The sequence below is a fragment of the Haliotis rufescens genome, unplaced genomic scaffold, assembly GCF_023055435.1.
Source record: "Haliotis rufescens isolate VD_foot unplaced genomic scaffold, xgHalRufe1.0.p SCAF_5, whole genome shotgun sequence".
In the NCBI taxonomy this organism is placed as follows: domain Eukaryota; kingdom Metazoa; phylum Mollusca; class Gastropoda; order Lepetellida; family Haliotidae; genus Haliotis; species Haliotis rufescens.
The window spans coordinates 43666044-43681622 of record NW_025964223.1 but is presented as its reverse complement, the minus strand read 5'-3'; the positions used below and the strand labels follow the sequence as shown (position 1 = coordinate 43681622).

Genomic DNA, 15579 nt, shown 5'->3' with positions numbered 1-15579 from the left:
CTCCCAGTATATGCGTACCTGTAATATAGACATATGTGACCCACCAGGATTAAGGGGACTTTATGGGTGCGAGGATACAAATTATTGTGCTATGACGTCATAAAGACGTTTGACGTCAATTTACTTCAGTGAGAATAGCCATTTGTGCGGGCTGTACAAAAATATTTTATTTCTCTCTGTTAGTTCGCAATGTAATAAAAACATTATTTTTTAAAACCCTTCAGCAAAGATGTTTACATTCAATTCATCAGACATTATGCCTAATAACTGCAAATATTACATAAACATAAGTCGGAAAATCAATCCATATGTTTCATGTCGTGTATCTCTGTAATGAATATGAATTGGAGTTTGCTAATTGTATTTTGAGTTGTTGTTTTTTATACTGTTGTTTTACAATATAATAAAAAGTCAAAATGTGATTTTTTCACCCACGAGCTAGGTCCCTTATCTCATGGTTGGCCACATATATCTTTATGAGACCTATGAAGATTCCGGGGTAGAATAGGTCATCAGCAACCCATGCTTGCCGTAAAATGATACTATACTATTCGGAAATTGAGTCTTATAGATGTAACATCTACATAATACTCTTTATCTAATACAACCCATGCTTGCCATAAAAGGCGACAAGACCTGTCGTAAGAGGCGACTAACGGGATCGGGTGGTCAGGCTCGCTGACTTGGTTGATCCATGTCATCGATCCCAATTGCATGGACCGATGCTCATGATGTTAATCACTGGATTGTCTGGTCCAGACTCGATTACCTACAGACCGCCGTCATATATTTGGAATATTGCTGAGTGCGACGTTAAACAACCAACCAACCGACCAACCTGTGATATCGGTCTATCAACGGGCCACAACATAGCTACACATTGCAAGGAAGAAAGTTTTTCATGTTTACACTACCTGTATGTAATATGCACACAAGTTTTTAACAACATTCACAAATATATGTCCAAAATAGCCCTGGGTGGTCTATGAATGCAGAGTTAGAGTCGAGGTGACAGTTGTGTTCCCTTTTGACGCTTGTGCACATATTTTGAACATATATACACTTGTGACTGGCGTGTGAACATCAAAATCCGTATGTAATATAAACAGGGATATAAAATTACCTGTTGTAGAGCACAATAAGACAACTGTACATGTAGTCAGTCCAACGCCCAAAACATGCCTCCTCTTCACAACGAATCCATGAACAAAATTGAGACGAGACCAGTCTAGCCAATGCAACTGAGTCTGTACACCAGGAAGCAGTTCCCGTATTGACGCAACAACTCGCTATCGACGATTTACACCAGTATTTAGTACTGCAATACGACATTGTATTGTGTATATCGTGTTTACAGGCCGCCGTCGCATGACTAACACTAGTCAGGTAACACACACATGTTTGTATTGTAAGTTGTTGAGTGGCAGGGGGAGCCGGTGGGTTAGACGAACTTACCCTTTTCTCGAACACCTGGTGTCATCACTGATTTTCACTGGTCCATTCATATGCTTTTCACTGCTAATTTGCCAGTTACGCCCAATTAAATATGTCTCGGCGGATAAATAGTGGTTATCACGCGAGTGTGTTTGGGGATGGTAAATATCCTGCATTAGGAATAAACATTGTATTTAGCGAGCCTTTGCGAGCTGAATACATAGTGTTTATTCCTAAAACAGGATATTTACCATCCCCAAACACACAAGCGTGATAACCTCTTTATCATATAATGTCATTCTTTAATTCTGTGCTTTAAAATCGCTTTCCCTCTCTCACAAACATTACCGAAACATTGCGAGTTTTCCTGGAATGCGCGCATTAATATTTATTATGTCACAGGGTAAGTGATGTGTCAGTCGGACAGTGACAGTAGCCAATATAGTTCCAACAGAAATATGTTTCTTATACAGTGGCGAAGCAACATATACGCAAAACAACAGTTGTTTTAAATTGCCTTTCGCGGCAATCCATCGGTCTGTCCGCTAGAGTAACTGCCCTTTGTCAAAGGGAAGCTACTCTAACACTAGTCTATGAGACGTCACGGCCACGGTCAGACGTTGTTGACAGTCGGTTTGTCCTGTTATAACGTTAAGAGCTGTAGTCAGATGTACACAACAGCGACAAAACGAAACAAGGTAACAATTCAAACATATTTCGGCAAAATGCAACTACTTTAATTTGTGGAGAAGGTTTCAAGCCGCAGAGGTCTACAAGCACAGATATGGCTACTGATCCCGCTTGGCTAGGCCTCGTGCCCTCGCAAAATTGTTTCGAAATTTGTATCTCCAAAGTTGCCAAAACTTATAAAATGCCTTAGCTACGTCACAGTTAGACACTGATTTTCAGTATGTAAGACTGTTCTTTTGATAATGATAGCAATTATCCCTGTAGTTTATCCAGATTCCCGATGGTTAATTATAACTCGATTGCCGAATGACGAGGGCAACGCCATGTTTGTTTATAAACAGTGAAAGTAGTCCCTACTTGACCTTTGATATTTGCATCTCTATCCGCATATGACCCCAACGGATATCGTTTTTATCCGTTGGCTTTATCCTGCCGAGAAACCTATCCATTATATGATAATAGGTAATTCCCTGGCGTTTTACAGTTATATGCGTAGTGGTATATTCCAAACGTCAACGCAAGAATAATCATTCTCGAAACGGCTATTTGCGTAGATCGATGCTCATGACGTCAACCACTGCATTGGCTCATTTTTTAAAGACCGCCGTCACATAGCTGGAATATTTTTAAGTGCGGCGTTAACTAACAAACAGCCAGCAAACACTTCTGACAACATGCAGTCTCGGCATGAAACGATTCTGACAAGGTTAAGCATCTCCGTGCTTCGTTAAACAACCCGCCTACAAACAAACCCATATTATACTGACACACTCAGATATTACTTAAACACGTGGCGTTGAGCCCATCTCAATCACTGACATAAAATACCAAACACTGATGTGGATCCCTCACTAGCTCGACTATATAGCGGATAGATGAGGGTGCCAACCTCCTCCTCAACTGAATCCCGAATACCATCTAGTATTACATTTACAAATTACATCTTTTCATTGGTTGAGAAAGGGTCACGCGACCTTCTTTAAAACACAGGTTTCCCCTGAAACCCATCCTGCCGTGCAGCGATCAAAAGTGGTAATGCCCTGAGTGATAAAGCCAATGGACCCAAAGGCGAGAAATGTTTTCAGCCAATCAGAGAGAGCGTAACGCATGGCTTATTGTTCATCATCCCCTGTGACATCTGATTCAATTATTGTTGAGTTTGAAATATTCTTCGGGTTTTTTTTAAATTATGCAATATAACAATTATTGACCAAGATTCGGACAGTATCATGTTTAATGGTCCCAAGAAATTGATATTATCATGTAACCATCGGCCCTCGGGGTGATATGGGATATGATATGAAAACTGCCATATAATAACCACTAAAACTTGCCCTCATGAATGGTAAATAATTGATAAATACTTCACTCTAATTGCTAACCTCTGAATCCCGAATACTGGTGCGATTAGAAGTTAAATTACGGCAAAAGTATTTTTTTTAAAACATAATATTATAAAGGAAACTTAAAAGTGCATAAATCATTTTTTTTAATGTTGAATTTGAGTACCAAATACGAAGTTATCTGCGTCCCGCGTACAACACTACCGAGTCCCGAACACCCTCTAAATAGGGGGTTGGCAGCCTCACACATATAATCGACGACATAATGCCGTTTTAAAAACTACCTGAAAGGCTTTTGGCATATTTTGATTTTTGATCAAGCTCTGACATTGACATTCTTGTACCCCTGTTTTTCTAGTGCGACTGTATTTTCAACATCTCCTCTTAAACTACAAGGCCTGTAGACATAAACTTTGTATGGATTCCAGCTATGCTCACAGAATTCCGTTCCAATTCTAAATATGACCACTGTTTTCAAATGCACTGTCATTTTGCATATATCTAGTAAGTAAGCTTGTCTATATATGAATATTATGAATATGTAGTTTACTGCCACAACGCATCACCCAGGACCTAGTTGCTACATCTATTCCGAGTTGTGAATAATCGAAAATAAATATGTAGCCCTTATCATCAATTAGGGGGCACGGCTGGCCCAGTCGTCTAAGGCGCCGCGCTTCCCTGTGCAGAGTTGCGTCCCCACCAGAAACCTATGATTGTGTTTTCGAACCCCGGTTCGCCCCGATTATGTTTCTAGGTTTGTCAGCACCGTACCCGTGCTCGTGGGTTTCACCGAAATGGTAAACGTCTGAGACCTGCATCACTTCGGGCTTTCCTCCCACATTAAGCTGACACGCTGTTATATAACTTGGATAATGTTAAAAGCAGCGTTAAACCCAACTCACTCACTCACTATCATCAATTAGTTTATGCGACTTCTTTGGGTTTTAAGTACAGTGAAATATTGAAGCGGAGGATTCAGCACACCAGCCCTAGACAGGCTGTAATTGTTTAAAAAGGGAGGACCCAAACGTTACAGAGCGTATGTGGTCTTTCTGTATATCACCTGTGTGGACTATGTATGCAATGCGTGTTTTCCTGATATTTTACAAAGCAAGGTCTTATCTGAAATCACGCCCTTCGATCCACGAGTATCATAAAGGTTGCAAACAAACACTACACGTTTTCAATACATGCCCAGTATAGGTTTTTATTTTCCCTTTTTTATCAAACTGATATTAATATCATAACTAGTGTGGCTCACATTCGGGCTATGAGAACATTTGAATATTAAATGAAAATATTGAAAATAAATTTTCCATTTCATTATCATACAAAGTATATATTAATTTATTGAAATGTATTTGATAATTTGTGTATTTCGTTTTAATTGACGATAATTCATCAATTACATGGATCCTGGCTTTCACGTGATTTTCCTTTTTTATAAAAGTATATTATTGGACAGTATAAGGTTTGGAATTTAGAATACTCCATACTGGTTACATTACCCCCACGTTAATATAAAACGTCAACGCCAGAGAACAAAGTCATGTCATTCCTTACAGACACAGAGGCTCTTTCCACTAGACCACAGAAGTATTACAAGTTGATATAAGTTTAAAAGTATTGACGTGTTTTATATAGTGGCGTCTCGGTATTGGTTGTTAGCAGTCATGTATTTTATGTTGATATAAGTATCTTAGTATTCACGTGTTTTATATAGTGGCGTCTCGGTATTGGTTATAAGCAGTCATGTATTATATGTTGATATAAGTATCTTAGTATTCACACGTTTTATATAGTGGCGTCTCGGTATTGGTTGTAAGCAGTCATGTATTATATGTTGATATAAGTATCTTAGTGTTCACGTGATCTAGTGGAGTCTCGGTATTGGTTGTGAGCAGTCATGTCATATATGTTGATATAAGTATCTTAGTATTCACACGTTTTATATAGTGGCGTCTCGGTATTGGTTGTAAGCAGTCATGTATTATATGTTGATATAAGTATCTTAGTATTCACGTGTTTTATTTAGTTGAGTCTACGTATTGGTTGTGAGCAGTCATGTCATATATGTTGACATAAGTATCTTAGTATTCACGTGTTTTATATAGTGGCAACTCGGTTTGGTTGTAAACAGTCATGTATTATATGTTGATATAAGTATCTTAGTATTCACGTGTTTTATATAGTGGCGTCTCGGTATTGATTGTGAGCAGTCATGTCATATATGTTGATATAAGTATCTTAGTATTCACGTGTTTGATATAGTGGCGACTCGGTTTGGTTGTAAACAGTCATGTATTATATGTTGATATAAGTATCTTAGTATTCACGTGTTTAATATAGTTGAGTCTCGGTATTGGTTATAAGCAGTCATGTATTATATGTTGATATAAGTATCTTAGTATTCACGTGATCTAGTGGAGTATCGGTATTGGTTGTGAGCAGTCATGTCATATATGTTGACATAAGTATCTTAGTATTCACGTTTTTTTATATAATTGAGTCTCGGTATTGGTTGTGAGCAGTCATGTCATATATGTTGATATAAGTATCTTAGTATTCACGTGTTTGATATAGTGGCAACTCGGTTTGGTTGTAAACAGTCATGTATTATATGTTGATATAAGTATCTTAGTATTCACGTGTTGTATATAGTTGAGTCTCGGTATTGGTTGTGAGCAGTCATGTATTATATGTTGATATAAGTTTATAAGTATTCACGTGTTTTATATAGTGGCGTCTCGGTATTGGTTATAAGCAGTCATGTATTATATGTTGATATAAGTATCTTAGTATTCACGTGATCTAGTGGAGACTCGGTATTGGTTGTGAGCAGTCATGTATTATATGTTGATATAAGTTTATAAGTATTGACGTGTTTTATATAGTGGAGTCTCGGTATTGGTTGTAAGCAGTCATGTATTATATGTTGATATAAGTTTATAAGTATTGACGTGTTTTATATAGTGGAGTCTCGGTATTGGTTGTGAGCAGTCATGTATTATATGTTGATATAAGTTTATAAGTATTGACGTGTTTTATATAGTGGAGTCTCAGTATTGGTTGTGAGCAGTCATGTATTATATGTTGATATAAGTTTATAAGTATTGACGTGTTTTATATAGTGGCGTCTCGGTATTGGTTGTAAGCAGTCATGTATTACATGTTGATATAAGTAGCTTAGTATTGACGTGTTTTATATAGTGGAGTCTCGGTATTGGTTATAAGCAGTCATGTATTATATGTTGATATAAGTTTATAAGTATTGACGTGTTTTATATAGTGGCGTCTCGGTATTGGTTGTAAGCAGTCATGTATTATATGTTGATATAAGTATCTTAGTATTGACGTGTTTTATATAGTGGCGTCTCGGTATTGGTTGTGAGCAGTCATGTATTATATGTTGATATAAGTATCTTAGTATTGACATGTTTTATATAGTGGAGTCTCGGTATTGGTTGTCATATAAGCAGTCATGTATTATACCGGGGAATGGTGATAGTGCAAACCCAGTGATCTCCATTGTACAATCACTTTTGGTCACGATCATGTTACCATCTCGAACTCTGCGAAAATAGCCATCAAGTATCGTATTTGATAACTCGGAAGCAACTACAGTACACAACGTTTATAACGAACACCCTTATAACGAACTGTCGGATATAACGAACTGTTTCTTGGTGCCGTCAATTTTCTATATAGATGTTATACATATGCTTATAACGAACTACGGTTATTACGAATTAGAATTAGTAGTCCCTTTAAGTTCGCTATAACCGTAGTTTACTGTATTTGTATCCTACTCCATATCGATTATTCCTTGGGTTTTTTACTGTATCATGCTGACATGATTCTACATGCTTTTCTCCGCGAATACTTAAGTTCCGTTTGGGCACATTCCACCGGGAAGACGTCCTAACATGTGACCATCATTTGAACTGGTCTTAACGTCTCCATAACGTATCACTTTTAAACATAAGTATATATGAGTTTTGCAAGCTATATCTAATTATGACATACCAATCAAAAGCAAAATGTTGTGCCAAAGAAATATAAAATTGTATCATTATTAACATGGAACTGCTTCCGAGTCTGACTAGTTCGCTGAGTTTTTACCGTTATTGTGCATCTGATAAATAGAAACCTTTCTATCATTTTATATTACATATAAACCTACAGCCAAACCTTTTTGTTATTCATGTCAATAGCAATCTGACGACAGCCCTATTTTAGTGTTACGGGACTATAGGTTATTATTAGATATGACACATGTTCATGTAAAGAGTAGGGTGAATCTAGTTGTGTATCACATGCACGTAAAACCTCGCACAGTCGACATGCTCTCCAGAATATTGCTGCTTCTCTTGGGGCTGTATACAGGTGAGACACTACGCACGTCCACACTGTCGTGCGCATTCTGTAGTAGCCGACCGCCTCCGTGGTCTAGTGGTAGAGCTTCCGCCCGGAGAGCGGAAGGTCCGGGGTTCGATCCCAGGCCGCGTCATACCAAAAGACGCTAACAGATGGTTCTTGTTGTTACCCTGTCAGGCGCTCGGCATTAAGGGGCTTAAACAAGGACTGGTCGGCTCGGAGTCAGTATACTTTGTCTGCGTGGAGTATTCATGTTAAACTGCGGCATGGTATCCCAGTGGGCTAGCACTATAAATCGGCATCAGTCCGGACTAGTACAAGCAGCCACACACACACGTGCATGCACGTCGCTATATAAGTGCAATAATCTTGGCACGACGTTAAACCCAATTTCACCTCACCTCTGTAGCAGCCGCCATCTTTTGGCGAAAAGATTCATCGATCTATCGATCCATAGCGATTGTCCGATTTCATTACATCGTTGATGTGCAAAAATATTTGCTCACATCGATGATGCGACTAATTATGTATGGTATTGATATTATAATAGATAAATTAAATGGTGTTAATCAATTCCTATGCTTGCGTTATTCATTTTCAAATTATTTATGGACAAATGCTCTCATGGGGCTAAGGTCAAATCAACGTGAGAATCTGATGTGGTCCATAGTTCATGTTTGGTCAAATAATATCAGGTTATGTGTGTACCATATTTTGTTATTATTTACAAGGTACTGGAGAGGATGCATCCATGCAACATGCGGCAGGTCATGGCCCCAGCAGGGGGTCTCATGGGTCAAGTAACCGGAAGTGGGGGAGGTGCAGGCGGTGCAGGGTGCGCGAGGTCAATCTCGTGTTCCTGCCGTGCGGTCACGTGGTGTGTTGTGCCGACTGTGGCGTCATCTCCAGTACCTGTGACGTATGTCACGCGCCCATCAGGGGCAGTGTGAGGACTAGCCGGTGACACGTGATACGGAAATTTGTTTCGTTCATGAACTCATCTGATGTTTTACAGATGTTTGAATGTCTTTCAAATAATGTGATATTAAGTTTTGATTAAAGAATACCAGAGACATGAAGCAAAGGATTCTTTTCATTTTTACTTAGACGTACGGTGTACGTCCTGAGAGCAAAGGGTGTGTCGAAACGCATAAGAGTTGATACTTACAACCCTTCAGGGATAAATGGTTAAAGTCTACGACCCGATTTCAATTCTACATATGGATAGAAAGTAAGAATGTCATTCTCTGTGTTCTCCGCCTTGGAAGTGATAAGGGCTTAAAAATATTACAATATAACATCTGACATATTGATCGGACAGAATGGTCATGGCATGTCTCGAGAGATGACTACAATGAAATTCCCAATGAAGATCGGATGATCTGGCTTATTTCAGATCATCCTGCCCTGAATGCGTGGATCATGAAAAACATTATATTTTCGATATTCGATGCCCTGGTGTTTGCTACAGGTAAAAGTATTTTAGCACAGGTTCTTTTGGGGGGTTTCTGTAATCTATGTGTTCTGAACACATACACATATTCACGATGAGCTGAATGCAGATAAGGATACACGCATCCAACCCACCCCCAACCTACACACACCCCACACACACATACATAGATAGACACACACTTTATTCCCCCGAAACACATATTTACACACACACACTTCATCCCAACACACATACACACTACCATCACTCACACACACACACGCACACACACACACTTCATCCCAACACACATAAACACTACAATCACTCACACACACACGCGCACACACACTTCATCCCAACACACATAAACACTACAATCACTCACACACACACGCGCACACACACACACTTCATCCCAACACACATAAACACTACAATCACTCACACACACACGCGCACACACACTTCATCCCAACACACATAAACACTACTATCACTCACACATACACGCACACACACACACACTTCATCCCAACACATATAAACACTACTGTCACTCATTCACAACCGCACACACACACACACACACACACACACACACACACACACACACACACACACACACTTCATACCAACACACATAAACGCGACCATCACTCATACACGAACGCACAAACACACACTTCATCCCAACACATACACACTACCATCACTCACACACACACACACTCCATCCCAACACACATACACACTACCATCACTCACACATGCACGCACACACACACACTTCATCCCAACACATACACACTACCATCACTCACACACACACACACAATCTTCATCCCAACACACATACACACTACCATCACTCACTCACACACACACGCACGCACACACTTCATCCCAACACACATACACACTACCATCACTCACACATGCACGCACGCACACACACACAGAGTAAGTGATGCAATCAATCCATGACAGTATTTCACATTTTACGCCCGATGTCATAACACAAAATACACAGCCCATGTCTGTGCCTGTTCTCGTGGTCCCGCTCTGTGCGCTGTGGCTATGATTACCTTACATATCACTCGTGTGGACATGTCAGGTATATAAATACTCCGGCATTCAGAATATCGTGGTCCCGCTCTGTGCGCTGGGGCTATGATTACATTACATATCACTCGTCTGGACATGTCAGGTATATAAATACCAGTTAGGGATGTAATGACGCACTGAGTGGCGTGTCACACTGCAAGCCTCAACCATTCAGCTTGAACCAGGACCACCTCTCTCTGCCTGCGACCAATGCACGTGTGAGTATTGATTGCTTTCTCTTCTGTGTAGCCATTATACAGGAAACACGCTTATTCGCGCTCCGGAGTAGTCTGGTTCTATAGTTATGCATTTTCCAGTACAATAAGTGATATACAAGGATTTCTGTGTCGTCATGATTTTACCATTTATCCCTATTTCCTGTGGTCAACAGGCGAAAGTTTATATATTGACAAATGTAAGCTCGCACATATATGCATTCAGATATTTATATCCTAGATGTGTAAATACTTTGAGAAATGTGTGAGCTCGAAGTAATAGGTATTATATATATTTATATTATTTTCATTGCGATTTGTGTAACTTGAACATGTGTAAGCTCATCGTTATTACGTATACAGACATGCCAAAAGATATATACCCTACCTTGCAGTATATAAATCTTGCTCGTGTGAGTTGCTAAATACATACATTCTGCGTTCTACATTTGTCGCACTGGGTTTTCCCAGGTGATCGTTGCAAGACTATTAATAACACAGGACGCTCCAGTTAGAAATCTCATTCTAAACGTGACTCGTCACGTGATTGAGTGGTACGAGTCACCATGTTTGTCGTGTTAGCGTAACAGCAGTATGTATGAAGTCGGCTGTGCATTGCACCCATCTGTATGCAGTCAGCTATCGGAAGCTATCAGCAGCGTATCAGCTATACCTTATTGTGTTGTGTATATGCAGTATCTCTAAACTATTGAGGTAACTTTCCCATAATTACTGCATGCGGATAAATGCTGGTTTGGTGTATGCACGGAACAAAATGTTATGTTTTCTGTAACAGTGAAGTAAATATATATATATAAAGATATGTTACAGGAAACAAGTATAATCAGTGATTAAGTCTAACAACTGGAAATTTCAGTGATTATGTCTAATAACTGATTCACTCGGTGGTTATGTCTAATTAATGAAATCTTCAGTAATTAGACATAATCACTGAAATGAACCAAGGGATTTTATACTTGTTTACTAAAAGCATATCCCTGCCTTTTTGTAATAACTTGTGAGAAGGCTGTCCTGTCCTAAGCCAATCTCCTGTAAACAAACGGAAAGCCTCGACATCCCCAAAGCCAAGGTTCTGTAGAGAGGGCGAACTGTGACATTAAAGACATTCTAGTTGCTTGGCTTGGAGACAATGACACCAGTGATTGGACTGTAGGACTTAAGTTCGTCCAGTTTCAGTACTGATTTCAATACCGATCGAACGCTCTTTGCGTCAAGCGTTTCAACTTGACTCAGTCTGTGGTGGTCAAGGCTTTGTAAGGTGTAATTGTGTTGGAACTAAACGGTGTCAGACCAATCGCTGCAAATGTTTTAAGGCCAAGATGCAATGTAATTCTAGATTTCATTCAAGTCTTTCATGTGCAAATAAACATTCCTGAGTTTCCATCTGACTGCTATTTGTCATACTATTCATGTCAAACCATTCACGTCATACCATTCACGTCATACCATTTTATGAAATAAAAGATTGAACTGTTTAAGCTTATTTCTGTGATTTTTGTGTAAGGTATCTGGTTACAGGAGGTTGTATTTACTTTGATAGCTAATCTAATTTCAAAACTAGCACACATTATAAAAACAAGGCAGGGATATGCTTTTAGTAAACAAGTATAAAATCCCTTGGTTCATTTCAGTGATTATGTCTAATTACTGAAGATTTCAGTAATTAGACATAACCACCGAGTGAATCAGTTATTAGACATAATCACTGAAATTTTCAGTCATTAGACTTAATCACTGATTATACTTATTTCCTGTAACATATATATATATATATATATATATATATATATATATATATATATATATATAACATCAATTTTAATCGACTTTAAGTTTTGTTTTATTTACAGATTCATGAAAATGAAGACGTCACTTTCACTGCTGGATGTCGATCTCGCACGAATTCCAAATGGATTTGTTCTTGGTCCAGATGAAGTAAACTCTCTGCTGGCACATGCTGATAAAGGAGACAAACGGGGTTTTGGTTTGCAGGCCCTTGTGAACCTCTCCTATCGAGCCCCTGGAAGATACCCCCAGCAGCCGGCTCTGTTCTGTGATGAACGACTTCAGACGTTGGCCATTGGACACGACGCCATTGCAGCAATGCCACCTGATAGACACCGCATGATCGCCAAGGCCGGATTTTCTCGCTGTGGTACATTTTTATACACAGATTTATAACATTAATTCAAAGACCTATAGTATATACCCAAAATATCATCATAAAGTGTCAGATAACACCTGACATAACATTTATTAATTGCCCTGCCTTTCATAATCAAAGGAGCGATATTTGCTTATTATATTGGCTGGTGAACAATCTCAATTAGCAAATCTTCCGATTGATCAATGTAAGACTGATTTATTCCAGTATAATACGCACTCGTGTGTCATATGCATCCTTTATTAAGGGCAATTAAATCCTGAAAAAATATATCTGTCGTATATAAACATTTCAGGCTGTCAGAATAAACCACGAAATTTACGATCTTTCAACTCTGCTTTTCCACCAAAATACTATTTTAATAAGAGCCTCCTATTTCTAATTCTCAGAGGGCGCTTATTACGTCGAATACGGTAACTGAAATACTATTCAACGGTGTGTTAAAGCAAAATCACTCACTCCCTTGATATATATCATACAATGTCAAGTAGGAAGTATCAATGTTATCCTCCAGGCAACACGACAACGTTGACGTGCTACCACTGCGGATGTCAGGCTGCAAACTGGGAGCCGGATGACGACCCGTGGAACAGACACGCAGAGCTTCAGCCTAACTGCCCAGTGGTCAAGAGGGGTGTGACCACCACCACCGAGGGAGGGGTGAGTTCAAAACACATGATGTAAAGGATATATTTCCGACACTTCCTTCAATCATTACTGTATATAAATGATTTTAAACATTTTCTTTTCCATCAACCTTGCTTTTCAATTTTTTAATATCCCCAACCAAACGTCCTTTCTTTCTTTCAGCGACCTGTCGACCGACTCCTGAAGAGAAGTGTGTCCTGTGAATAGACTCACCGCCACACCAACTCACTCACTGACCACCATGCATGTATCTCCAGAAAAACTGTCCTCGCAACAATCATATAGAAACCGTCAACTGTTGAGGAAGTAAGCACAGATAAAATGCACATTCCGATTTTATTCAAATACCTCAATTAAAAATATTAAGTAATTAAAGCACCTTTCGAAACCTTCAGTAAACACAGGTATGTAGTCTATATTATTCCGACAACATAATCTTAAAAGAAGTGTGTCACTAAGATCCACATTGGATCTTCTTGGTAAAGAGATTACAATCTGGGATTTTATCGAAAACGCATAAATTCTCCCCGAAAATCCTGGAAAAAAATATGCTTAAGCCTTTTGAAAAACAAACCGCCTACCACAAAAATTACATTCTTGCAAGGTGTTTTTCTTTTTTCTTTTTTTTTCATATCAGGCTCATAGTTTTTAGTTTTTAATAAAGATAACTGATTTTGTAGCTATAGCTGAAAAAATATTTAATCCACACACACACACACCTCACAACCACCCATCCCCACAATGAATACTAAATGGTCGGTTCCTGAAAAGTCGTTGCAGAATATTGTCGATGTCAGGACCGTAGCACAGTTTCACGTTGTGGTCGGATAGGGCCGTAATTAAGTAATGAGACAAGCGATCAAATGATATATTGATATTCATATCAACTGATCATTAAAACTGTGATGGGGGACATTCTCTTGGGTATATCACACCCATGTCTTCTGTACACACGTTGAGAAAGGTAGGTCATGCTTATAACACCGGTATCTTCACTTTCTGATGGTGTTTCACTAACACATTATTATGATGTAGTCGGAATCGCACAATGTACTCGGCTTTCAGCAGGGATCTCTTATGATTATGTTTTTTCTCTTTTATTTATATTGATTATGGTTACAGACAGAATATTTGGGAAAAGGATAGAGGTTTGGATTTCCAGTACGTGTATATGGAAATACAAGTATTTGTGTATCAGAAAATTACTAGGTAGTACGGACAGAGAAACTGTTACAAGCCCGCGCTTACTTCATGATCCATGTCATGTTTCGGATGTATACTTCGTTAACCAGGGACCATTTCGCCTATTCTGACCACATCAATAGTCGTGTTTCACATTGCATGATTATGCATCCGGGTCGACATTCATTCTCCCTTTGGGAGAATACCCACCGTTGTCTTTTACATGTGGTGGCAACATTGTACCATTCAAGCGCAGATACAGCTCTTCGGAAAAGTTGGGGTGAGGACTTAAAATATATATGGCAGAACTAAATTGGGGAATTAATGTGCGTTTGTTGCACGAGTATTGGTAAATAAATTGTTGATGTTGATGATTTAAATATATATTTTTTTATAAGTTAACGTCATAAAATGCTTCAAAACCGGGGTCTTCTCACCTCAATCAATACCCATCCCCAACGCCATTCCTTTGGCTCAGTGTATGGTTAGGGGGTCATTTTTACTCGTTTCGTTCATGTGACAGAGATACGAATATGAATACCATTAACTCTGACGTTAACCTGCGGCACTTCATAACATAAAAAGTCAGATACATCGTTGATACATACCCGATGATGTGAAACTATTGTTAAACTTGCCATTTGTTTCGACGGTCAGGGAACTGACTAATTACGTCCAGCTACTGCACACTGACCCAACGACATTGGCCTGAACAGTGCAGCAACAGCAGACGGGTTGTCATGTCCACACATTTTAGCGGTTTTTTTAAGAATTTCTTTGTGATCGGTCGGAACAATTTTTTTTTAATAACATCAAACTGTTGACGTTTCTGTAGCTCTCAGCCGTGGGACGATTGAAATAAACATTGACATTGACCGTTCGCGAACATATGGTATCATCTTACATTTAGTATTTGATAGTGATTCAAGAAATCATGCTTATGATATAGTCGGAATCGTA

General features: G+C 39.0%; 1 protein-coding gene and 1 long non-coding RNA gene across 4 annotated transcripts; both read left to right on the top strand.

The window, feature by feature from the left end:
• The first annotated feature begins 7748 nt into the window (after positions 1-7748).
• LOC124140085 lies at positions 7749-8926 on the top strand. Its single transcript, XR_006861868.2, has 2 exons — positions 7749-7856; positions 8579-8926. It is a non-coding gene; the product is annotated as an uncharacterized LOC124140085 (long non-coding RNA).
• A 1292-nt stretch (positions 8927-10218) lies between these two features.
• Positions 10219-13923, top strand: LOC124140022 (E3 ubiquitin-protein ligase XIAP-like). 3 transcript variants are annotated; one of them, XM_046507359.2, is made up of 4 exons: positions 10219-10607; positions 12476-12780; positions 13304-13449; positions 13600-13923. In XM_046507359.2, the coding sequence occupies exons 1-4, from the start codon at positions 10600-10602 to the stop codon at positions 13642-13644; spliced, it is 504 nt and encodes a 167-aa protein (XP_046363315.2). In that variant the 5' UTR covers positions 10219-10599; the 3' UTR covers positions 13645-13923. The 3 variants fall into 3 exon arrangements, with proteins under 3 accessions (XP_046363315.2, XP_048240119.1, XP_048240118.1); XM_048384162.1 differs by lacking the exon at positions 10219-10607 and adding an exon at positions 10624-10804; XM_048384161.1 differs by lacking the exon at positions 10219-10607 and adding an exon at positions 10899-11318.
• Positions 13924-15579: the final 1656 nt, after the last annotated feature.